The 27691-nt window shown below is 40.6% G+C and overlaps 1 protein-coding gene across 1 annotated transcript in view; it reads right to left on the bottom strand.

Moving 5' to 3' along the window:
• Positions 1 to 959: 959 nt before the first annotated feature.
• The window catches only part of NAB2 (NGFI-A binding protein 2), an 87398-nt gene continuing 60666 nt past the window's right edge, over positions 960 to 27691 (bottom strand). The window contains exons 4-7 of the mRNA XM_077483567.1: positions 21473 to 21524; positions 19084 to 19198; positions 16675 to 16872; positions 960 to 11431 (exon numbers count right to left, since the gene is read on the bottom strand). Coding sequence (XP_077339693.1) covers positions 11337 to 11431; positions 16675 to 16872; positions 19084 to 19198; positions 21473 to 21524 — 460 coding nt within the window. The 3' untranslated portion in view covers positions 960 to 11336. The remainder of the gene's footprint in view (positions 11432 to 16674; positions 16873 to 19083; positions 19199 to 21472; positions 21525 to 27691) is intronic.

The raw sequence follows: 27691 nt of genomic DNA, 5'->3' as shown, positions 1-27691 counted from the left end.
AGCGTTTACAAAATAGGGGCTAGTTTTATGGCATTTTTATTAATAATCTTTTTTTTACTAGTAATGGCAGCGATCAGCGATTTTTATTGTGACTGCGACATTATGGCGGACACATCGGACATTTTTGACACATTTTTGGGACCATTGTCATTTATACAGCAATCAGTGCTATACAAATGCAGATTCCTGTATAAATGACACTGGCAGTGAAGGGGTTAATCAGGAGGTAGCAGTGTAGGGGTTAAGCGTGTCCTAGGGGCTTGTTTCTAACTGTGGGGGGTGTGGCTGTGATTTACAGATCACTGATCTCTTCTCCAATTACAGGGAGCAGAGATCAGTGTCACTTGTTGCTAGGCAGAATGGGGAGATGCTGTTTACATCGGCATCTCCCCGTTCATCCTCCCCGTGAACCGATCGCGGGTATCCCCACGGCGATCGGGTGCGTGAGACCCGCGGACGGACTCACGGGGGTCCCGGACGGCACACCCACGTGGCGGCGGCCAGCCTGGAGTGATCTAGCAGGACTTAATTTCCTGACCACTTTAACACCGCTTCAAATTTCCAAGACATCATTAGAAATTCACCAGCCAACTTTTATTTGCAGATTTGATTTCTTCTTCAAAGTGTTAGTCCAGTCAGTTGGGATAATTCCGTTAAGGGTGGACATTGCTTCACTGAATCATCCACTGGCTTTTGCAGAATCCAGTGGAAAGATCTGAAATTCCCTACCCTCCCTGACATTGAGTCCCGCGCCTACTGCAGCATAAGCTAAGTACTCTTGTCCCCTCCATTCTCTGTAATGTAAAACAATTGGCTTTTCAAGTGGAAAGGTGATTCAACCCACCTCTACCCTATAAATAATAATTATATACAACATTGCCAGATATACAGTACAATGTTTAGAAAAAAAGTCACTTACACAGAGCAAAGTCATCAGGAGTAAACACGCAGACTACAAATAAGATGTAAAATAAAGTTTATTGTTTCAAATAACAAAATAAATATTCTAATGTAAAATAAAAGACTACCGCTAGAATTTCTATGCAGAACACAAACAAAACACAGCCCATCGTTTAACATTGAGATCACACTGTGTCACATAGTAATCGTACAAGTAGGCGGTTATTCTCATCTAGGACACACATATAACAGAGGGAGCAGTGATTAACATGTAGAAGCACTGAAATGAAAATTTGATCTCATCTATTTATTTTATGGTGAACACTTCGGGGGTTATTTACTAAAGGCAAATCCACTTTGCACTACAAGTGCACATAGAAGTAAAGGCGCTGTAGATCTGAGGGAGACAAGCAAAGAAAATAAAAAACTGAATTTTAGCTTGCACATGATCGGATGATAAAATCAGCAGAGCTTCCCCTCATTTCAGATCTACCCCTCAGATTTACAATGACGGCACTAACAAGTGTACTTTTAAGTGCATTTGCAGTGCACTTGTAGTGAAAAGTGGATTTGCCTTTTGTAAATAACCCGCTTTATATCATTTTTTGGGATGTACAGAGAGCTGTTCTAAATGTTATATTACTAGCATTCTGAGCTTGGCAAGGTATTATATAATACAATGATTCCTAAAACAAATTATAAGGAATTAATTTTAAAAAGTGAGTATGTTGGGGGGGTTATAAAAAAGTGAAATCATTACTTATCGTGGGGCATATATAACAGCAAGTGCATTTATCCAACAGGATTTTCTTAACCAAGTGAGCAGTATGTTTGCACACAGTAACTCCCTTTACCCAACTGTTTGCTATGTAAATATCACTCATTTTAGTACTACAGTTGAAAAATATTTCACTTTTGTATGGTTGTTGTCATTTACTGGCATTTTATATTTCTCAGTGACTCAAGTTGCAAGATGTCCTTTGTTCCACCCAGCTGTCATGGCCATAAAACTAGATGTTATCACTCGCCCCGTGATAAATTAGCCATTATGTACACTTTACAAATAATTGAGAGTTAAGCTGAAGAAGTCACACCTTTGTCCATACAGGGAGTAGATATAAAAGACATAAGAAGCCAATGGATAATTTAACTTACCAATTGAGTTGGCCGTAATGGTCTTTTTTTTTTACAACTTCAGCGTATTGACAATAAACAATAGTTATTTTAGACAAGCCATAGGCTTTTATATTAAAAAAAATCTCCTTTATGTTGTTAGAGGTGCCTGTCTGCTGGCCATCTCTTACCACATCTCTTCACTGCACCCTTTGCAGCTTCTCCTCTGCTGTCTACTACAATTCCTAAGGACTACATATCCCATAGTACCTTCCTGCCTGCAAGCAGTATTTCCTGTACTTCTGAGTTCCTCCTCTAAACACCTCTGTAGTTCAGAAGGCAGGCTCTGTGAAATCTGTGATACAGCAGTGCCTACTCACAGGACACAATGAATATGTGTCACAGAATTCAAGAAAGAAAATGCGTGGGATCGTTACAAACGTTCAGATCATTCCGAGTAATATGGGTAGGATAGAAATAATTGAAACACAATGTGAAAAATGAACAAATGATTTTACTTTTTGATCATAGATACAACTTTAGTAGTTTCTCTTCATGTTCCCTGCAAATTGTTTGTTTTAGTGACACTTATATTTGATGCAAAGTAGAGGTTTTTTTTGCAACAGATATGGCTTTCATTAGTTAGCTTGTATTACAAAATATATTTTTATTTTACAGGGTTAAACTTGGGCAAACATGAAAAGCAAACATTAAGAACCTGGTTTTCAGTCTAGATCGATGGCATCTGAACACTGGTTAGTTATTATTTTGGAGGTACGGGTGCAGTCAGATCAAGGGGGGCCCCAACTGCTCTTACTGAGCAATAGATTATTAATAATGCTTCTGCAGCCTGCAATATATCATTATTTCAAATTATTTATTGCTTTAGGGCTTATCTGCACCTGACCAGCCTTCCAATAATACAGGAAATAATAGCATTTCCTTACCAACTTGACATCAGGTTGATCTAAGCTCAGGAGCTTGAAGAACCAGTTTCTAAAACCTGTGCAAGCCAGGGCCTACATACAGTATCACACAAAAGTGAGTACACCCCTTACATTTTTGTAAATATTTTATTCTATCTTTTCATGTGACAACGCTGAAAAAGAGACACTTTGCTACAATGTGAAGTAGTGAGTGTACAGCTTGTATAACAGTGTAAATTTGCTGTCCCCTCAAAATAACTCAACACGCAGCCATTAATGTCTAAACCGCTGGCAACAAAAGTGAGTACACCCCTAAGTGAAAATGTCCAAATCGGGCCCAATTAGCCATTTTTCCTCCCCAGCGTCTTTAGTGTTACAAGGTCTCAGGTGTGAATGGGCAGCAGGTGTGTTAATTTTGGTGTTATCGCTCTCATTCTCTCATACTGAGCTGCAGCATGATGGCCAAGACCATACAGTGGTTTAACAGGACGGGTTCCACTCAGAACAGGCCTCGCCATGGTCGACCAAAGAAGTTGAGTGCACGTGCTCAGCGTCATATCCAGAGGTTGTCTTTGGGAAAAAGACGTATGAGTGCTGCCAGCATTGCTGCAGAGGTTGCAGGGGTGGGGGGTCAGCCTGTCAGTGCTCAGACCATATGCCGCACACTACATCAAATTGGTCTGCATGGCTGTCGTCCCAGAAGGAAGCCTCTTCTAAAGATGATGCACAAGCCCACAAACAGTTTGCTGAAGACAAGCAGACTAAGGACATGGATTACTGGAACCATGTCCTGTGGTCTGTTGGCACCAAGATAAACTTATTTGGTTCAAATGGTGTCAAGCGTGTGTGTCGGCAACCAGTTGCGGAGTACAAAGACAAATGTGTCTTGCCTACAGTCAAGCATGGTGGTGGCAGTATCGTGGTCTGGGACTGCATGAGTGCTGCCGGCACTGGGGGGCTGCAGTTCATTGAGAAAACCATGAATGGCAACATGTATTGTGACATACTAAAGCATAGCATGATCCCCTCTCTTCGGAGACTGGGCCACAGGGCAGTCAGTGTTACAACATGATAACGACCCCAAACACCCCCCCAAGACAAACACTGCCTTGCTAAAGAAGCTGAGGGTAAAGCTGGTGGACTGCCCAAGCATGTCTCCAGTCCTAAACCCTATTGAGCATCTGTGGGGCATCCTCAAACTGAATGTGGAGGAGCGCAAGGTCCCTAACATCCACCAGCTCCGTGATGTCATCATATGGGAGTGGAAGAGGACTTCAGTGACAACCTGTGAAGCTCTTGTGAACTCCATGCCCAAGAGGGTTAAGGCAGTGCTAAAAAAATAATTGGTGGCCACACAAAATATTGACAATTTGGGCCCAATTTGGACATTTTTTGCTCACTTTTATTACCAGCAGTTTAGATATTAACCTCCCTGGCGGTATGATTAGTTCTGATTTTAGGTGCTGAAAGCGGTACAATTATTTTGCATGGTAATTTGGCGTTTCATATTGTAGGCCTGCAATTCTTAGGAATAATTCTCTTAAATCTGTTCAAACCAGATAATATAATAAATAATGATAATAAATAATAATAAAAATTATTCAATAATGTAATCAAATCCAAAAACACTGAAATTTGCTCATTTGCAGAATTGTCGCTGTCATTAGATTTAGTGTTTGATGACGGATCTGCCCACAAATCGCTATCGCTCAATTCTGTAAGTGATTCTAATTTATTATCGCTGTTTTCTACTTGGTCTAAAATCACTTTTGACATAAAGGGACAGTTTTTGGTTGCTATGGACAATCTCCAAATTCCAGGCAGAAAAAAACTGTATTTATAATATAAAAGTGCATGCAGGGCACTGGACAGACCACTAGGGACAAAGGGGATGTCCAGCAATGCGATCCCGAGTCTGGCTCGGGGTAACCGCTCGTGGTACTGAAATCCCAGCCCGAGCCAGACTTGGGATCACCGCTAGGAAGGTTAATTGCTGTGTGTTGAGATATTTTGAATGGACAGCAAATTTACACTGTTATACAAGCTGTACACTCACTACATTGTAGCAAAGTGTAATTTCTTCAGTGTTGTCACATGAAAAGATATAATAAAATATTTGCAAAAACACTTTTGTGAGATACTGTATTGGTTCTATGGAAAACTATACTAGCATCCTTAGGTTTTCTCCATACAACAACAGATAGCAAAGCTTTTTTGTGTTGTTTTAAAGATCACAATAAAGAGACATTTTATTTTTTTGCCAAGATCTGAGTACTGACTTCTCTTCTGTGCTATTGTGTGCATTCTGTAATTATGCCAGTGAAGGCGCAATTATGTCCTGCAATTATGCTAATGCAAATGTATGAGTAACACTGACCTGATACAGAACATGATACAGAAAAATAAGGCAAATTACTTCCTCTGTCACTAAAATTAAAATGTTAAAATAAGGGTGACCTGTAAAGAAAAGAGTTCATGTTCAAGTGTCCCATTTTTACTTTCCTCCTGAGTTGTCAATCTTTGCTTTATTGAAGAGTTAAGTTTGCTGAAGGATCTTCAGTATCTAGCACACTTTTGGGAAGGTTGGGTGCCTCTGCACTCTGTGGTTCGATCCACCAACTCCTTTGCTACTTTATGTAGGGTGCCAGTGGTTCCAACCAGAGAGTGCAGTGGGATCCCACGCTTCCGACATACCCAAAAAGTGTGTTGGTTTTTGAAGATCCTTCAACAGGCTTAGCTCTTCAAAAAAGCGACCCAGGAGGCAGGAAAAGTGTGTTATTGTTTCTTTACAGACAACCCTTATTTTCAGCTATATATCTTGGTGACAGAGTTGATTTAATGAGATAGTTGGCCATTACTCAGTTTGGCGACTTTGCAAAACATGTAAAGGAACACGAGCCAAACTGTTTTGTTAAAAGAAATAATTTCTTGCCAAAGATTTGACAGCACTTTACATAATTGTTCACTTAGTCAGTCCTAATAACCTGAACCATGCCAAATATGAATCACCTAACCATGCAAACTAATTTAAGAGCATTGTGCTAACAAGTAATAGTGTAACATTTACTGCACCCCCATAAAATGTAATATATGTCTACATTTACCATATACATTTATGATTATTCATTAATATTGGCTGCTATGGTCATCCATTGGATGTTGCACAACTCTATATTTTTCTACATAAGGTACACAGCTGGACAGTATAGTATTTGGTGATATTTTTAGGGACTAATGATCCAAAAAGTTTTACAAAATACTGTATTGCAGAACGCTACTTTGTAACTTACAACAGGACAAATATGGTTATATCTACTTTTGCACATGGACTAGTACCGTAATAATACATAACACAAACAACACAGGAAATCCATTTTTGTATCCCTAATAAAGAACTATACATTTAAACAACACAATGGTTTCTCAGTAGGACGTATGGCAAGGTATATTTACGCTATATTTTCAGGGCAAGCTGTCTGTGTAGCTGAGGATATACATGAACATTGTTGGTGAGATAGCTAGTGTCCAAGCCGCAACCCTTTAACAGGAAGCGATGACTTCCAGGAATTTGTTATTGCTGCTTGTCACATAGGGATTACATTCTGCATATTTCAGAATCTCCCAATAGTCAAACATTGTATAGCTTCTCCTAGCAAGAATGTGAGGCAGTTAGGAATGGCTTTGTGGTAAGGCAAAATGAGAAGATTGTCTCAGGCAGTGTTTATCTTTATCCCTGCCTTGTCCTACCTCTCTTTATCTTTGTCAACATTATACCTGAACATTACTTAGTGTACAACGACCAGCTGCTCATTTTTATTGCATTGGTCAGGCTATATTTACAACTGAACTCCAGCCAGGCAGATATTAAAACACACCAAGGAATGCAGTCTTATATTTATTTAAAAATACATGTATTGAACATTAAATGGCACTAGAGTAAATGCCAGAATTTGACTTATCAGCCTTATATAATCTCCTGTACAGCAGAACATGCTCACAGGAGGAGAGAGAAGAGAGATGGCCTGACCAGTTTGTTGCTGATTCACTGTCCAGTTACAACCTGGGGACAGGAAGGTGACCTAGCTATGTTGTTTAACTGGAGCATAGAAAAGACAGATCACCAGGCTAGCTGTGTAAATATCAGGAGCCCATGGATGGGTGAATGGATATAAAAATCCTTTTCATAGTAGAGAGCTTCCATATATTTAAATTAAAGTGAGTATTTAGCTGTCTCCCTGAAGTCGTTTGACATAAGCTTCATACTCTTCATGTGACCTTTTATATTCTAAGGTGTAAAAGAGGGGGAGCAATGAATGGAAGATAATGATTCAGTCTTGACTGTGTCCAATATTGCTGATGTCATCATCAGCTGTTCTAATTTGTCTGTAACAGCCTTCCTTGGACACTTGATGGGTTGTTGCTTGGGTATGCATTTGACTTTGGTTTGCTGAACAAAGACAGGGCTTGGACGGCTTGGGTTGTAGCCTAAAGTGTACCTGTAGTCCGGATGAGCTTAGTAAACTGTCAGTTCCTTACTGTAACAGGAGACCCCAGCTATGTCCACACTGGTGTCACTATGTCTTACATATTTAAGTATTGACTAGTGCCCATGGTCCCTCCCTGTCCAGTAGATTACTCTATGGTCAGTCCATCATTGTGATGGTGGTCTTTCATTGACCAATATTGTGGTGCAGCAGGAAGCATATCTGCACTTGGAAAATAGATCACTGTACACCAGGTTCTGGCAGTTTACAACATAACTACAGGTTTACTTTGCGCACCACGTAGTGTGTACGATAGTTGATAACATTGTACTATATCAACTAAAAGCAATTATAAGCAAAGATTATCTATTTGCTATGATTGTGCGATTGAATATTACATTTTAAAAACAGTCCACTAAAAATTGACATTTTCTTATGAAAAATGTAAATCATCCATTAGCTTCCTGAGATGATCCCGTCCCTGCCATTGTACCCAGCTCCGTCCTTTACCAGAGATTCTCCTTCTAATTCTACAGTAGGAGCTGCCTCACTCAAAAAAGGCTATATAGGCATTCCCCACTTTTAAGTACACAATGGGGTTTATTAACTAAAGCTGGAAAGTGCAAAATCAGGCTCACTTCTACATAGAAACCAATGAGCTTCCAGGTTTTATTACCAAAGCATAATTGAACAAGCTGGGGTTAGAAGCTCATTGGTTTCTATGCAGAAGTGAGCCTGATTTTGCACTTTTAAGCTTTAGTAAATAAATCCCATTGTGTACTTAAAAGTGGGGTATGCCTGTACAATGACACTTTGCTTCACAAACATATTTAGTGAAAAATCGTTTTCCCATAGGGTTCAATGTAAATCAGGTTAATCTGTTCTAAACTTTCTTTTTTGTTTATATAGAAAATTATGAAATGTTATGTTATGTATGTACAGTACAACAAAAAAAAAGATTTTAAACATATATTACATACGGTCTTTTACATTAAACTGACCTCTTTCATGTGCACATCTAAAAACAAAAACAAAAAAAAACAATCTCAAACCCCAATTTAAATGACTAATCTAGGGGCCAGAAAACAGCACTGTGCATCCAGGAAAAGATCATCTGAGGGCATGATGAAGTTGTAGAATTCATATGAACTGTTTTTCCATGATTCCCAATTAAGTGAGCCCACCCTCATGGTGGTCAGGGGTAGAAACCCCTATCTGTGTGGATTGATTCACTGAAGACCCTCATCTTGCACTGTTCTTCTCAATTTGAATGCATCAGAGCAGGGAAGATGGCCGTGGCTCGTGTTTGTGAACCAAAGCAGAGTTTACGTACCAAAGCAAATTTTTGTGAACTCTTCTGTTCGCAAACCAAGTTGTTTGTGAACAGAAGCGTTCGCGAACGGAGGCATCACTGTATTAGGTGGACAGGCCTGAGAGCTCAGGTGCAAAATTCTGGGAACCCAAGAGATATAGGAAAATATTGAGTGATTCAACTGATCGCCATCATCATAAAGACGAGATGTCACTTTTGGGTGGACTGATCCTTTAACATGTAAATCAGGCACAATGCGGGATAGAAGGCTTAGTGATCCAGTGGCTTGTGACTTGGAAATTACTTTCACAGGAGTATTGCAACATGCAGTGAGTCACGATCATAACAATTATTCTGACATTTTACAAAAGGCAACGTGACACTTCACAGGTATTTTAGACTGCAAAACTACAGACAAGAATTTACACATTTATACATATAGTAATATAATAACAAAGAAGGGTATTACAGTGAATGTAAGACTAGAATATTGATCATAGAACTGATTGTATGTCTATAGGTCACTGCTTAGTAACACAAAACAATAAATAATAAAGGCAACTGAGGAACATAATATAGGTATCAACAATAAATAACAATCTAAAATATAGACTGAACTGAAAGGTTCCTGCTGGAATGTATAGTCATGATTCTACGCTAATCATTGAGCATTTTGTACATAATTTGTTGAATGGAAGTAGAGAAAAAAGCTTATATAAGGATATATAATTTCCAAGGCAGAGAGTATAAGCTTGTTACTCCTTTCACAGCCTATTATGAAGTCTGTACAGGCTGGTGTCCGGTCTGCTAGCCTGGAGTCCAAGAAGTCCATAAAGCAGTGTCAGTGATGCTGTGATAACGTATGAATAAACAATGTATTATTGCAGACAGAACATGAGCTGTTTTATTGCTTTCTTAAAAGTGGTTTACAGGGCTTCTGGGAAACACAAAGGAACAACTAAGAGGAAAAACGTCTGCTTATTCAAAGTGTAGTCCATAATAAATTCAGTGGATAAAGGGCGTGAAATGATTCAGTGCTCATAAATATCATACTGTATCTATGATAGCAGCACTATTATTAACTAATATCTTCTGGTAATGAGGACTAGTTTTATTAAAGGGTCAATCCACCCACAACTGGTATTTCCATGTTGCTTGTAGGGTGAAATAGCCACCAGACTCTCTTTTCAGACTCCAGTGATGAGATCTCTACCAACGTTGTTATGCAGGGCTCCCCTTAACTCAATGGAATTGCTATAGGGGAATTCCAGACAAATCACAAAATGCACATTTGAAAAACATACACGCAACTAAGCCCATTGCGGTAAAACGCATCAAGGAGGGACAGTCTTTGGGTGGGAAGGTTCTGTATGTTGTTGACAGATATGTGTGTTGTAGTGAACTACAACACAAGTGCATTTTGATGCATTGTGCAGGTGCATGGAGATGCCAAACAAAAAAAAATGGCACCAAATTATTTTACAGCGAGTGTGAATGGTCAATTTCTGATTCATTGTCTACTGAGCAGACTGGAGTTGGAGTCGTGACACAGGAAACCACCCTGCTGAAGCAGGAAATAAGAGTGTCACCTTCTTGGCTGAGCATCGTGGCAGATATTTGTAAGTCTGGTTTACCAGGTTTGTAAATCTTTATGGAGGTAAACCAGCATATATGTATTTCAAATGTCCATGTAACTGATTTCCTAGAGTTCTGCTTGGTATTTGTGGGGAATTCTCTCCTATGGTCGGTCTGAGTGATATAACCACACAATGCATTCTTTGGTTCACTGGTGTTCATTTACAAATAAACTCTCAATACTGGATGGACTCACTCTTTAAATTCTAATATTTCAAGCAAAGGTTTATGGAAAAACAGCATTATTTATATGGCAGCGACCCTAATCATGACAAATCAGTAAAAAAAATGAATATGTAATGCTCAAAGATTCATCATTCTTCCAACGGGGGATCACATGTATGCATCATCTAAGGGCTAACTACCAGCTGGATCATTGACTGAATATAGCATATATCCAAAATCAGATTGCTTGTTTTTAATCTGATTATTGGGACATCAGCAAGTGAAGAAGTATAAATGCAGTGAGATACAAGATACTTTAACATGTTCAATAGACAGTATTGCATGACTCTTATATGTGGTGTACAGCTATCTGCCTCTACTGGGTTGTAAATGAGTTACATTGTAGCCTGACATCCTATACCATGCAGTCTGTTGTCGTACTGTCTGTAACTAGTAATGAGAAGCATTTCACTGTTATTACTAACATATATTACTGTATATGAATAAAACATTACAGTTGCAATCTCATTTAAAAGCTAAGCATGTTATATAACGTGATCCAGCCCATTACATTATGCACTACAGTATATTTAAACCAAATATCTCCCAAGATCTCTGCATGAAAGCCCAATGGCCAAGCCTGAAAATGCATTGTATACCTAGGACACTATAAATAGTAGTTGCACTATAGATAGTGATCACACATCATTATGTGATGGCTCAGTGCCCTAAATGGCTTTGGGTTAGCGAATAAAGGAAATTCTTAGCCTTGAACAGACGTTAGACTGGTATGCCTTTCTCTTAATCATGCTCCTTGCAGCTCCCCGTTCGGAGGTCTGTAATTTGTGGAGAAACCGGCAGACTTGAACAACTTTCTGATCCTCCATCCTCACACTCTGAAAGTAATAGGAAAAATAATAAATACAATATTGAAATTGTCTCATTCCTTTATATTAAAAACATAAGAAATACACTTGAGCTTTTATAATAAGTTACTCTATAGATGACATGCTTATTGCAGAACCCAATAGAAACTAGTCGCAAGAGATAAACAATTTTGGCAAATTCTGTTCACAGCCAATTTGGCAGACAGTAAGCTAAGATTTTCTCCACCAGGCAGATGTGTGCAGTATTATTTTATTGTAGCAGGTCCATGGCTACCCTGGGGCAGAAACTTTACAGTTTGCCCTATACTGGAAATATTTGTCCACTAAAGAACGCTATGTGCAGGTAAGAGTTGATGCAGTCGACAGCTTAAACATGTATTACAATATGAGAATAATGTGAAAGATGAAGTTATGCTGAGTAAATAGATATCTAACATGACACGGTTCAAAATTGCACACGCTTGTGGAATGGCGCCAAACTTCGGTACTTAAAAATCCCCATAGGCGACGGTTTAAATTTTTTTAATGGCTACATGTTTAGAGTTACAGAGGAAGTCTAGGGCTAGAATTATTGCTCTCGCTCTAACGTTCACTGCAACACCTTACATGTGTGGTTTGAACACCGTTTTCATGTGTGGGCGGGACTTACGTATGCGTTTGCTTCTGCGTGCGAGCACACGGGGACAGGGGCACTTTAATTTTTTTTTTGTTTTTTATTGTTAGTTTTACTTTAACAACTTAAGGACTGAGCCTCTTTTTCAGACTCGGTGTTTACATGTTTAAAACTGTTTTTTTTGCTAGAAAATTACTTAGAACACCCAAACATTATATATTGTTTTTTTTCTAACAGCCTAGAGAATAAAATGGCAGCCATTGCAATACTTTTTTTCACACCGTATTTTCGTATCGGTCTTACAAGAGCACTTTTTTTGGAAAAAATTCACTTTTTTTAATTCATTTTAAAAAGACAACAGTAAAATTAGCCCAGTTTTTTTATATTGTGAAAGATAATGTTACGCCAAGTAAATTGATACCCAACATGTCATGCTTCCAAATTGCACCTGCTCGTGGAATGGCGTCATACTTTTACCCTCAAAAATCTCCATAAACGACATTTAAAAAAATCTACAGGTTGCATGTTTTGTGTTACAGAGGACGTCTAGGGCTAGAATTATTGACCTGCTCTAACGATCACAGTGATTGTGCGGTTTGACTATCGTTTTCATATGTGTTCGCTTCTGCGCGTGAGCTCATCGGGACGGGGTGTTTTAAATTTTTACTTTATTATACTGTGCCCTCCCATGTGCCCCCCTAAATAAAAGGACTTTTTTGTTTGCATTTCGTGTGGGTGCCCTGTGGTCCCACACATTGCTCTGGCCGCCACTGGAATAACTGGAATAACTCAGGCAGGGGTCCCAAGCCTCCCATTAGCTTAGTGAGAATTTGAAAAGACAAACTGATTTCCCCCATCCATAGGACAGGAGAATCAGCCTGTAAATTCTGAGACTAGTGACTGCAGGCTGCGCAGAGTGTCTATGGCACTCTTACACAGCCCAGCGAACACACCCATACCCCCTCACGGATGGCAGAGCAGAGAGGAATACAGCTCCTCCCGCCTCTGTTCCTCCTGTGTCTGCCCATCCCACTCTGCTATCCCCAGCGTGCAGCTATCCCTAAAAGAGAGGGGATGTGTGGGCGGGAAATATGAAAATCAGCAGCTACAGATTCCTGGCTGTGTCAATGATTCCTGAGCTCCTGGACCCGTGGGTGAGTGTGCACACTGCAGTACACTGTGATCAACGATATGCCCCTATCTCCCTCCCTTCTCTCCCCCATCTGCCCCCCCCCCCCTCCTGTTCTTCCAAGACCTTCACAAAGTTTCAGCTCCAGTTAGGCAGCCCATAGATGGTGCAAATTTCTTTCTTGCAACCACAGATTGCAGAAAAGGCAACACATCAACACAGTCAGTGCTGAGAGAGGGAATCCCTTCCGCCAAGCAATTGTATTCTCCCAACAAACAGTGATTATAACTAGCAGCTATAGCAACTGCTAGCAATAATCGTACGAGTAACCAGCAGGCTGGTTGTACCCAAGTTGATTGACTCAGCCAGTTCCCGCTGAACCAGCCAAAATGTAAACTGTCTATGGCTGGTCTTAGCACTTAGGCAGCCAATACATTGATCACTTTTTTCATTCAACTATTAGGTTGAATGAAAAAAAAAAAATATGATCCAATTCCCCCTTCTACACATTCCAATTGGATGGTGGAATCTTCCCACTGTGGACCAGTGGCAGAACTACCAGAGTTGCTGTCCTGTCTATTGACAGCACTGGTCTCTGTCTCCATGGCAGCGCATTAGGACCCAGTGCTGATTACTTTATAGGGCTGATGGGCTCATGCACAAGAGGGCCAGCACAATTGGTTGTTAGAGATGTGCTCGGGTGTGTTTGAAACCCCACATGCCCGATCCCACCAGAAAGCTGACACTGCACACACCTAATCACAGGCAATAAGGCCGCGTACACACGCGGGGACTGTTCACTCAACTTTGTCCGTCAAACAGTTTCAGCGAACAGTCCGCTCAAAATTAGCATGGACCGACTTGCCCACACACGACGAACGAACAGTTTGCTGAAACCGTGCGCGATGACGTGAACGGCACGTACGACGGGACGGAAAATACGACGTCCTATACACTGCATTACAACTTTCGGCGTGTAAATCCTTTCTGAGCATGCGCGGAACTTAGTTTGACGAACAAGCCTACACACGAGGGGACTGTTCGCTGAAACCAAGTTTCAGCGGACAGTTTTTCGGAATTTCCGAAAAACTTTGTTCAGCAGACTGTTCGCTGAAACTGTCCGCTGAAAGCCCACACACGGGCGGACTGTCCGCCGAAACACTGTTCAGCGGACAAAGTTGGGCGAACAGTCCCCGCGTGTGTACGCGGCCTAAGACATTTCCTGGTCCGCAGCTGCACAGATCAAGAAATGTCTCACTGCCTGTGATTAGCCGTGTGCAGTGTCGGCTTTCTGGCGGGATCAGGCATATGGGGTTTCAAACACACCCAAGCCCATCTCTAATGGTTGCAGGTTGCTTAGCAGCAGTGGAGCCTGCTCTGACATGCTGATCAGGATGCAATCCAGGTGATTCTCCTAGTCAAATCTAATGTTAAATATGATAGTGATTTTATTGATCAAAGCCCACATCTTACAGTCATGAAGCCCACATGGCTGCTGAACATACGGCTGATTTTATATATTTATACACAGTATCTCACAAAAGTGAGTATAGCGCTCACATTTTTGTAAAAAAAATGTATTATATCTTTTCATGTGACAACACTTAAGAAATGATGCTTTGCTGCAAGTAGTGAGTGTACAGCTTGTATAACAGTGTAAATGTTCTGTCCCCTCAAAATAACTCAACACACAGCCATTAATGTCTAAACCACTGGCAACAAACGTGAGTACACCCAATTGAGCCCAATTTGCCACTTTCCCTCCCCGGTGACATGTGACTCATTAGGTCTTAGGTGTTATTGGGGAGCAGGTATGTTAAATGTGGTGTTATCGCTCTCACTCTCTCATACTGGTCACTGGAAGTTCAACATGGTACCTCATGGTAAAGAACTCTCTGAGGATCTGAAAAAAAGAATTGTTGCTCTACATAAATAGGCTATAAGAAGATTGCCAAGACCCTTAAACTGAGCTGAGGTACGGTGGCCAAGACCATATAGTGGTTTAAAAGGACAGGTTCCACTCAGATCAGGCCTCACCATGGTCGACCAAAGAAGTTGAGTGCACGTGCTCAGCATCATATCCAGAGGTTGTCTTTGGGAAATAGACATGAGTGCTGCCAGCATTGCTGCAGAGGTTGACCGGGAGAAGATGGAAGCGTCAGCGCAGCGCACAAGGCCTTTGTTTTACAGGTAAATTTGCCATAATATGCTAATACGCAATGCATTATAACAAATTAGAGCACAAAGCTCCTGTGGGCCCATGAGTTAAAAAAAAATATAGCAGCGTTTAATTACCCTTTAAAGACAAAGAAAACAGACATCTCAGGAGTGCTTTGAAAGGTTTGTGGCTACCCAGACAGGGATTTTTTTTTTAGCATCCACAAGGTCAAGCAAAATGTAGGACCACTGAACAGAGAAGAGGGGAGAAACAGAACACATGGAGTAATATAGTCCAGTTATATACTATACCATGACCTGGAACCTTCACAGGAATAGTGATATGAATAGTTGCAGAATCCTCGTTTTATAGAAATGTGTTAGCCCTTGTACACACGGTCGGAGATTCCGCCACCCAAGTCGGATTTTGTCCGTCTGATTTTTTCCAACGGATTTTGTCCGAAACTGTTGCATACACACGGTCGGACAAAGTTGTCAGAAAATCCGACGTGATGACGTTATTTCGTTACGACTACATTCACACTAGTAGCCAATAGCTTTGGTGTAGGAATTTGATCTGAGCATGCGTGGCACTTTGTCTGATTGGAATTCTCTACACATGATCGGAGTATGTCCGATGGGAGCATTTTGTCGAAAAATTTTACCAACAAGTTGGAAAACTTGGTCCGTCGGATACTCCGACGGAAACAGTCCGATGTAGACCACACAGTCGGAAAATATCCGACAAAATGGTCTGATCGGACACATTCCGTCGGAATCTCCGACCGTGTGTACAAGGGCTAAGGGTGTAGAAAAGGGTGTTGTAACTATTACTCACGCTACCCAAAAACGGAGTATTCATAGCTGCAGCTTGTTTCGGCTGTGAGCACTTTCCATCGACAAGTAATGGCAAGAGGAATGCAGAGGCTGACACGTCCCCCTCCCTCTGCATTCTTCTTGCCATTGCTTGTCTCTGGAAAGTGCTCACAGCCGAAACAAGCTGCAGCTATGAATACTCCGTTTTTGGGTGGATATTTCTATTTTTTGAGAAAGTACCTGGCTTCACTGAGCATGTGAGTACATTAATTTAGGATAACCCAGCAGACAAAATTAGAGGGGATAGTAAACAAAAAAAAAAACAGGTGGTGAAATTTTTCTTTAAGAATTCAAGAAAGGATTCTGGCATATACTACTACAAGGGAATATAGCTTTGTTTATCTGCTGATATACTGTATATTGACAGCAAAAGAAGCCAATAAAACTGTGATTTATGGTATATTTTAAGTCATATTCAAAAGCTTCAGTTACAGTGTATTAAAACCATGTGCAAATATACTACTGCTAGCTTCTCACCTGAGATATGAGGAGTCCCAGGCACACACAGGCTAATGCGGCCCAACCTGTCACGTGATACCAGCCTGGCCAATCGTAACCCTTCATCCATCAGTGTCTGTTGCAGTAGCTGTCTACTCCATGGAGATGGGTGTGGGAGAGCAATTGATAGGTCTGTAGGAGGAACTCCTGGGGATGATGGTATTCTTACTGTCACAGCTAAGGACAGATACAAAGCAAATTTATTTAATTTTTTTCACATTTTCCCTAAAGCACAAGAAGATTTTTATTTTCTGCTGTTTACATAATACATCCTTTTAACTTGCCTCCGCTTGGTTATGCGCCACAGGCTGGGTGGCTGTTGGGATCTTTACACACATCTGTATAATTACATACAAAGGCGAAAGAGCTGCCCCGGCGTGACCGGTCTGCATCCAGAGCTGTTCAATCGTACCTGTACACAAGTAAATGCTTGAATGTGCATAAGGATCTGTAGAGCCACTTGGCCTGTCAGGCTGTTATAATTAATATATATTAATATAAAATATGGTACTGAGACATCTCTACAGACTTTTGAGCCCATGTTATTAAAAACCTTAGTAATGAACCAGCTGCTTATGGCTGCTTTGTTGTCTGGAAGCCACAACAGCAGGACATTGTCATAGGCATCAACCCTGAATTCAACACGCCTAAATGTTTATGGACCATAATATTTTCCTCCATACACAGACACAAAATGTTAAAATAGGTGAAGGGTCTGTTTCAATGGGACTTATGCTTGTGTATCAGTTTGCAATCAGTTTAAGACTCTTCGGTGATCATTCGAAATTCATTGATAGGTACATTTGATCTTCCTTTAACCTGCTTCAAGCAGGTTTCACATTCATATGGATTTGTATGGACATGAATATCCCCCTTAAAGCAAAAGAGCCTATAAACACAAACCCTAGGGGCTTTTTTACATGGGCAGCAGTCTGTGCCGCCTCATTCTATAAAATAATCCAAGGTTGATCACTTATCAGAGAATGGTAAAATAGTGGCTGTCAAGCATTCAGAAGACGATACTGCTGTCTCCTGAATGTTTTTTTTTTTTTTGGAGCAGAACAGGGATTTTGAATGGGACCACCACACCACAACCCAAGTCTAGCATCTGGCTTGTGGCTGTGGCACAGCCCTATTCGCCTGAATTTGTTCAGGTTTGGTGGTGACGCTGCCCGCCATGCACAACGTGAGGTATAATATTTGCCACAAAGAATTGTGGCCATGGCATATATACAACCCTTTTTGCCCGCCTTTGCAGCTTAAGGGTGGCAACTAAGAGGCAACTGAGGGGCAGTAAAAGCTCTAATGCCCTGTACACACAACTGGTTTTCCCGTCTGAATAAACTTTGAAGGTTTTTCCGACGGATTTCCAACAGAATTCAGTTAAAATTGTCTTGCGTACACACAATCGCACCAAAGTTCGAGCGTCAGGAACGCGGTGATGTACAGCACGTACGATGGGAATAGAAAAAGGAAGTTCAATAGCTAGTGGCCAATAGCTTCCATCTCATACTTGCTTCAGAGCATGCCTCGTTTTTGGTCCGTCGGAACAGCATACAGACGAGCGGTTTTCCTGATAGGAATTGGTTCCGTTGGAAATATTTAAACAAATTTCTATTTCTAGGTCCGTCAGAATTTTCGGGAAAAAAAGGCCAATGGGGCATACACACGATCGTAATATACGATGAAAAGCTCCTGTCTGACTTTTTCTGTCGGACATTCCGCTCATGTGTATGCAGCATTAGGGTGTTTTATACACACGATCGGAAATTCCCCCAGCAAAAGTCAGATGTGAGATTTTGGTTGGAAATTCCAACCATATGTATGCTCCATCGGATTTTTGCTGGCGGAATTCCCCCCAGCAAAAGATTGAGAGCAGGTTCTCTATTTTTCAGTCAGAAAAAGTTCTGATCGTAAATTCAGATCGTCGATACAAATTCCGACGTGCAAAATTCCTACGCATGCTCGGAAACAATTCGACACATACTCACATTGAACTTAATTTTCTCAGCTCGTCATAGTGTTGTACCTCACCGCGTTCTTGGTGGTCGAAAGTTCAGAGAACTTTTGTGTGACTGTCTATATGCAAGCCAAGCTTGAGAGGAATTCCGGCGGAAAAACCATCCAAGTTTTTCTCGATGGAAAATCCGCTCGTGTGTACGCGGCATTAGGGTATTGTTCACTTTCTAAACTTTAAGTAAAAGCCAACACTACATGCCATAAAATGTCTACAGAAGCCTGGGACAGTGAGGCTTTTCCTAATAAGTCAGGATTTTAAGAGTTAAATCATAAGAGTGTCAAAGAGATCAATCTGTATGGGAGTGCATGACACAGTACAAACACAATTTCTGTACATATGTTAATGCTGCAAAGCAGCAACATCCCCACCTTGCATATGACCATCCAAGCTCTCCCCTGAAATGCTGCCACTGTCTTCTTCCATGCTATGCCTCATCGATGTATTTACCCCCTCTGATTCGCCTTGCAATGACACCTCCACAACCTTAAGAAAAAGAGACAGCATTATAATTAATTTTATTATTTCAAGTTAGCTGATATGAAGTTATACATCACTATATCTCTCACCCTGATTCCCCTATCACCAATCACATTCAATTTTACAAGACAGATTTCTCATAATTTTTTATATCAGGATGTGTATGTGCGGAGAGGGTATTCCAGCATCACAAGCAGGGATGTTCCAGGATCACCAGATTACAGGGGCAATAAAGGCACTACACTTTTACAATTTTATAATGGTCTTAACGGAAGGATAACATCTAGAATCACTGCTAGCAATGTACACAGTGTGATTTGAGAGTGTTACGATTATCAAAAAGAATGTGCACAACAGAAAAATTTGTATAGTTTCGGATGCATTCATTAAGTTAATCATTTTGTTTGGTCAAATTCTTTATGTGAGAATAATTCCTTTTCAGAATTGTAAAGTATATTCGGATTTGTTTTGTATAATCGAATCGGAATTCAAATTTCAGAAGACGGCTGTTATAGTTCTATTTTATTCTGTTCTATTTTTCTATTCTATTCATTTTCTATTCTATTCTGTTTGATTAAACTCTATTCTATTTTCTTCTATTCTTATTTTCTATTCTATTATTGGTATTCAATTTTTTTTCTATTCTATTCCTTTATTCTGTTTGATTCTATTATATTCTATTTTCTTCTATTCTTATTTTCTATTCTTTTCTATTCTATTCTTTCTATTCTATTCTTTTCTATTTTATTCCTTTATTTTATTTTCTATTCTATTCTATAATATTTTATTCTATTTATTTTATTTATATTTATTCTATTCTATAAAATCAGCCTAAGTAGGATTCATCAAGGAATCATCATCTTATTGTACTTGTATATCTTACTGCATTTATTGCAATGTTTCCATTTCAAATTCAGATTAAAATGTATTTTCAAATTCCTTTTCAGACTCAATTTTGGATAATTCTTTTTGTTATAATTTATTTTTGATTCATTGGAATTTGTTACTTTTGTGATTCGGAAATTTGGATACATCCAAATTTAAGAATAACTAAAATGGAATCTTACTTTAGATTCGTAACAAAAGAAATCACACATGTCTAATTAGCAACAATATTAAATAACAGCATTTACAACTATAATTTAGAAAGTCCCTAGTACTTACAAAAAGGCTCTATCATAGCAATCTAGATGTTGTTATTGAACCCTCCTGCTAGTCTAATATAGTGTCGGCTCTGTGACTGGGTGGGATAAATAGTTACTATGTAGCTATGTAACTATGTAATCTTATGGAACGATTGATGTTCAAATAAATGGCCTGGTGACAGGATCTCTGAGCGGGAGTCCACCGGGACTCCGCGTTTTTTTTTTTTTAAAAAGCCAGCAGCTACAAATACTGCAGCTGCTGACTTTTAAAATAGTGACACTTACCTGTCCAGCGCGCCCGCGATGTCGGCACCCGAAGCCGATCTCTAGGTCGCCTGTCGGGTCCTGCCGCCGCCATCTTGGGTATGGGAATCAGGAAATGGAGCCTTTCGGCTTCATTTCCCGGTTCCCTACTGCGCATGCGCGAATCGCGCTGCGCAATAAGGACGCTCCCCGCTGCCTCTGGGATCTGTGTGTTTCCCAGCAGGCAGCGGGGCACTTGCGGGAAGGGGCGGTCACTTGCGGAAAGGGGCGTACGTTACGCCCCTTTCCGCAGAGAGCTATCCCGGAAGTGGGTGCAGTTACCTGGATTATCCAGGTAACTGCACCCCCCTCCCCCCTGAAAGGTGTCGATTGTGGCACCGGAGGGGGGGAGGGTTCCGATGAGCGGAAGGTCCACTTTAGGGTGGACCTCCGCTTTTTTTAAGGACAACTTCACTAAAAGTGACGTTTTACTCTAAAGGCTAAGTTCACCTTTACCATAGAATCGTGCAGTCAGTGGGTCCCAGTAGATAATAAAAGACTGTGCAGCTTTGTAAAAGGCTCATTCATTTTATTGTCCCACCTTTTTTGACCCCACTTGAAGCCTAACCGAAAAACTCCCACTAGCTGTCTCCTCATCCTGCCTTGTTGCAAGGACATAAAAAAACATTAGATGCTTACTCCCAGAATTACAGGATAAAACATGTTTTCTTGCATTCACTGCTACAAAATTGCTAGTCTGACATGGCACTAAAGTAGTCCTGAAGATCCACCAGTGAGCAATTCAACCCACCGACATCCACTCACTGAAATATAATTTTTGAGTACACTTAAGAAATAATTTTTGCAATACATAGATGTATTGCTCTATTACCTCTTGCTTAAGTAGTTTTGCTTGTGGTGCACCCATTTCCTCCGGAGTTAACCTAGGAGTGAAAAAATGAAAGAATAGATGCTGAAATATCAATATCGGAAATTTCATAGCATGTATGTCTCTTTGTCAATACTCATTTCAGGAAAAATATAATAATATGCAGTGCTATAAATGTAGTATTACAAAAAAAAAGATGATCACAATAAAATCCTTATTCAGGAGAAAACACTGGAATCACCCACAGTGTAAACAGAAATACAAATTAGGTGAATACGGACTTATCCTCCACCAAGCATCAACACACCCAGGCCTCTTACCAGAAAGAATGGACCACTTAATCACAGGTGGTCAAACAGGCGTGATAAATCCACAGAGCCACAAAACCATTAATGGAGATCACAGATGGCTGGGTCTTGTAGTTCCACCAAATAATCAGAGGTGCATGCATAAAATTTAAAAGAAGGAACTCCTCATGGTGTAGGGTCATATTTATTCAAAGAACAATTCAAGGTATTCACATTTCATCAGATAAAAACAAGCATGTAAAAACAGCAGTCTGTATAAACAGCATTTGTTTCCAACCCCAAAGATGGCCGCAGTCGACACATTGCAGTGTCATGATGTCAGAACTCCTCCTAACGCGGCGTATCGTCCAATCGAACGTCTTCAGGGGCGATTTCATGTTATCACTAAAACATACCTTAAAAGGGCCCAACTTCTAACTAAGCTAATAATTCTGCTATATTTATTCCCATCTTCAATTTAGATGTTTGGAGCAGCATTTTGAAAGGACTGACTTTCAAGAGAGCTTCCAAGCTACTTCTTATGTGCCTCACCTCCTCACCACATCAGATCTTTTTACATCTGTGTCTAAGTAATTATTACAATGTACTATTTTTTTTATACAGGCTTTATATAGCGCCAATGGTTTGTGCAGTGCCTGATAAAATATAGGGGAAAGAGTACAGCTAAAATACAATGCAAGACAAGAGGGATATATGCAAGATATGGGAGCTTACAATCTAAAAGGGAGGGCCTTTGGATACAAGAGTGGTAACTGTGATAGGATAAGTTGATGAAGAAAATAAAAGTTCAGTTTTTAGGTAAAATCAGGTAGGCTTTCCTGAAGAGATTAGCTTTCAGGGATCAAGGGATTACGTCCTGAAAGTGGTTGTAATCCTCAGACATGAAATATGAACAAAGCATATACTTCTATAGTGTGTACTTGGCTCAATTCAGAGTACTAAGTGTCACTTCTGTCTGTTGGCTCATTCCTCTGCTATTAGCATGAATAATTTCTGACAAGTTTTCCTGACACCAAGAGAAAAATGGGGACAGGGGAGGGCATAGACTGTGATTGACAGTCTCAGCTCCGTTCCTGTGAACAGTGTGAAGGTGGGCGGGACCCTTTCCTTCCAATCAGCTATTAGAGCTTTCTCACTGATGTAACTTCAGCTCCCTGCCCCCTGCTTTTCAGAGCTGAGCTATCATGTGTAGAGTCTGCACTTTGAATGGATGTAAATGGAAAGACAGCTGTAGATAAACAGGTACAATTTATGTAGAAGGATTTGTTTCATCTCTGTGTATCACCTGAGGCCAGTCACTTCACTGGGTATATGTAAGGGTTTACAGCCACTTTAAGACAAGCATGGGAGGAGATGATGGGAACTAGAAAGCAGGAGGTCTTGGGAGGAGGGCAGTTTTCATGATATTTTAGATGGGGTCTGGGGTATGGGGTGATATAGCTGGGGGCAGAGTTGATGGTTGTGTGATATGTTTGTTGGTAATTTGAATTTTATTCATTGGGTAAAGCCAGTGAAGAGATTATCAGAGATGGGTAAGGTGGATGGGTCTGGTACATAGTTAGTAAGGTTGAATAAAGACACCAGTCCATCCAGTTCAACAATTGTCCCTATCCCAGTACATTGCACACTCATATCGGTCCCTACCCTCAAGGAGCCCACAATCCAAGGTCCCCATTCATATACTAGGGCCAATTTTGGACAGAAGCCAATTAACCTACCTGCATGTCTTTGGAGTGTGGGAGGAAACCCACGCAGGCACAGGGAGAACATGCAAACTCCAGGCAGGTAGTGTCGTGGTTGGGATTCAAACCAGCCACCCTTTTTACTGCTAGGTGAGCTAACTACTTCACCACTGTGCCGCCCAATAATCATGAATACAAGTAACAGTATTCATGATTGATTGAAGGAGGATAGCCCTTGTAAAGGTATGACGTAGTTGCAATAGTCAAATTATAGTTTAGCTTTACATTTAAAAACACCATAAATTATCTGATTAAATAACTTGTACACAAAAGAAAAAAGCATACTACTCTCAGGACCACTGTTTATATTCTTTTACACACTACATACCAAGCGTTTGTGGATACCTGACCATAGGGCCTGTATGAGCTAAACTATGGTCATTAATATTAGATATGACACCCACCTAAAATTCTGGGCAAGCTCTGATACCACTTACTCAGTTGGTTCCCTAAAGAATTGTTCTTTCTTTATTTTCCAGGGGTTGCCCCTACTAGCTCCCACTCTTCCACTCTTCTGGGAAGACTTTCCACAGTATTTTCAAGTATGGAGCATTTGTGAGGTTGGGTAATGATGCTCACAACCAGCATTTGAATCCATCCAAAAAATGATCAATAAGGGTGAGTTTAGGGTTCTGTGCAGGGCCCCCAAATTCTTACATTCTAAACTCATCAAACATGGACCTACACTCACTGGCCATTTTATTATGTACACCTTGCTAGTACCGGGTTGGACCCCCTTTTGCCTCCAGAACTGCCTTAATACTGTGTGGCATAGATTCAACAAGGTGTTGGAAAAATTCCTCAGATATTGACATGATAGCATCACGCAGTTGCTGTAGATTTGTCGGCTGTAAATCCATGATGCAAATCTCTCATTCCACCACATCCCAAAGGTGCTCTATTGACAGTGGAGGCCAAAGTACATTGGGTACAGTGAACTCATTGTCATGTTCAAGAAACCAGTGGTGAGATGATTTGAGCTTTGTGACATGGTGCATTATCCTGCTAGAAGTAGCCATCAGAAGATGGGCATACTGTAGTTACAAAGGGATGGACATGGTCAGCAACAATACTCAGGTAGGCCGTGTCATGTAAATGATTCTCATTTGCTACTAAGGGGCCCAAAAGGTGCCAAGAAAATATCCCCCCACACCATTACACCACCACCGGCAGCCAGAATGGTCAATACAAGGCAGGATGGATCCATGCTTTCATGTTGTTTAAGCCAAATTTTGACTCCACCATCTGAATGTCACAGCTGAAATCGAGACTCATCGGACCAGGCAACATTTTTCCAATCTTCTATTTCCCAATTTTGGCCTCAGTATCCTGTTCTTAGCTGACAGGAATGGCACCCGGTGTGGTTTTCTGCTGATGTAGCCCATTTGCTTCAAGGTTCAATGAGTTGTGCATTCAGAAATGGTATTCTGGATACCTTGGTTGTAACAAGAGGTTTTCTGTGTTACTGTTGCCTTTCTATCATCTCAAACCAGTCTGCCAATTCTTCTCTGACATCAACAAGGCATTTTTGTCCACACATCAGCCTTTTCACTGGATATTTTCTCTTTTTTCGGACCATTCTCTGTAAACCCAAGAGATAGTTGTGTGTGAAAATATCAGTAGATCAGCTGTTTTTTAAAGACCAGCCTGTCTTGCGCCACCAACCATGCCACGTTCAAAGTCACTTAAATGCCCTTTCTTCCCCATTTTGATGCTCGGTTTGAACTTAAGAAAGTTATCTTCACCACGTCTAGATGTCTAAATGCATTGAGTTGCTGCCATGTGATTGGCTGATTAGCAATTTGTGTTACCAAGCAATTGAACAGGTTTACCTAATAAAGTGGCCGATGAGTGTAGTTTCGCAATTCGACTTAACAAACATCTGAGAAAGTTTTTCCTTAAGGAACAGGATGGTTTTATCGCCAGTGTGCAAGCATTTGACAGTTTTAGAAAAAAACGGATTAATATTCACGCTGTGAATATTAATCTAACTGCCTTTTAACTCTTACCCTGAGAAGTAAAAAAGCTTTTCAGAGTTTATCTTGGCCTTTCTTAAATAATTTTACATCAAAGACATCATCATCAAAACATTCCTGACTTTATAGCACAGTGACCTTATCACATGCCCTGCTCTCTTTAGGAAAAGAACCAATAGCCTTTTAAACTTTCCAAACATTCAAGGAAATATAAATAATTATAAAAAGTATACAACTAGCCTGTACACTAATGATCTATTTTTTTTATCTAGTTTTTACTCTAAATTATAAGTATAACTATAGCATCGTATTTTAAAATATTAGCGCTTAAAGGGGTTGTAAACCCTCAAGTTTTTTTGTTTTTTTTACCTTAATCTATCCTATGCATTAAGGTGAAAAAACTTCTGACACTGACCGGCTCCCTAGCCCCCCCCCCCCCCCCGCCCCCTGTTTTACTCACCTGAGCCCGTTCATTCCCTCGGCGGAGATGCGCTCTACCACTCTGCCCGTTGTTTCGGCTCTTGATTGGATAAATTGATAGCAGTGCAGCCATTGGCTCCCACTGCTGTCAATCACATCCACTGATGCGGGCGTGGGGGGATGGGGCCAGCATTCTGTGTCTATGGACGCAAATGCTGAACTCGGGAGCATGCCCGCATGGTAACCCCCAGGGTAAGCGCTTCTCCTAGGGGGTTTACTGATGCAGGGAGGAACTGATAGTGCTGCCGGGGGACCCCAGAACAGGTGGGTCGGGGCCACTCTGTGCAAAATGAACTGTACAATGGAGGTACAGTGCCTTGCAAAAGCATTCACCCCCTTGGCGTTTTACCTAATTTGTTACATTACAGCCTTTAGTTCAATGTTTTTTTAATCTGAATTATATGTGATGGATCAGAACACAATAGTCTAAATTAGTGAAATAAAATTAGAAAGATATATACATAAAACAATTTTTCAGAAATAAAAAAATGGATAATTGGCATGTGCGTATGTATTCACCCCCTTTGTTATAAAGCCCATAAAAAGCTCTGGTGCAACCAATTACCTTCAGAAGTCACATAATTAGTGAAATGATGTCCACCTGTGTGCAATCTAAGCCCTTGTACACACGATTGGAGATTCCGACGGAATGTGTCCGATCGGAGCGTTTTGTCGGATATTCCGACTGTGTGTGGTCTGCATCGGACTGTTTCCATCGGAATATCCGTCGGACCAAATTTTCCAACTTGCCGGAAATATTTTCCGACAAAATGCTCCGATCGGACATACTCCGATCATGTGTAGAGAATTCCGATCGGACAAAGTGCCACGCATGCTCAGATCAAATTCCTACATCAAAGCTATTGGCTACTAGCCTGAACGTAGTCCCGTCCTAACAAAATAACGTCATCATGTTAAGTACGATCGGATTTCCAGACAACTTCGTCCGATCGTGTGTATGCAACAGTTTCGGTCAAGATCCGTCGGACAAAATCCAACGGACAGAATCCGACGGATTTGGTGCCGAAATCTCCGACCGTGTGTACAAGGGCTTGGTGTCAGACTTCTCCAATTATTTATATTTGAACCTCTGTAGGCATCTTTTGGGGGGGCTATAAAAAACGGCCTTCCCCAAACAGGATATTGCATCAAACCTGTAGGTTAATAAGAGAACCAGAACCTAAGTAGAAGAGTAGGCTTACAGTGGAAATGCAGGCAAAAACTTTCTAACACTAAAGGCCCATAAACACGGTCAGAAAATCTGAAGATAAACTTTGTCCGATGAATGATCTGCCGATTTTCTGATCGTTACTATGCTGTTTTTTGACAGCCAATTACGAATTTTCAGCAGACAAAAACTGAATGTGCAGGCTTGAAAATTTTTGTCTGATGTGACCACAAGGTCTGATTTTCTTTTCATTAGTACAGTTTTCTGACCAAAAAAAAATCTGAAGAGCAAGTCTAGGCATGTTCAGGAATGAAAGAACACATACAAAACAATTCAACACATTACATCACTTCTGACGTTGAATTGTGTCATCAGAAAATTTTCTGATGGTGAGTACCCTCTTCACTTTCGATTTGAGTCTAGCATAAAACAAAAAAACCGATGAAAATTGGTCCAATAATCTGACCGTGTATACAAGGCTTTAAACCCTCAGCCAAATTCTAAAGCAAATCCATCTAAAGAAAAAATTGCTATACATACCTTTCCTG

The sequence above is a fragment of the Lithobates pipiens genome, unplaced genomic scaffold (assembly GCF_037356315.1).
Source record: "Lithobates pipiens isolate NorthernLeopardFrog02 unplaced genomic scaffold, aLitPip1_a1.2 Scaffold_16, whole genome shotgun sequence".
Classification (NCBI taxonomy): Eukaryota; Metazoa; Chordata; class Amphibia; order Anura; family Ranidae; genus Lithobates; species Lithobates pipiens.
The sequence above is the reverse complement of the archived record's forward strand: the minus strand, read 5'-3'. Positions and strand labels throughout refer to the sequence as shown.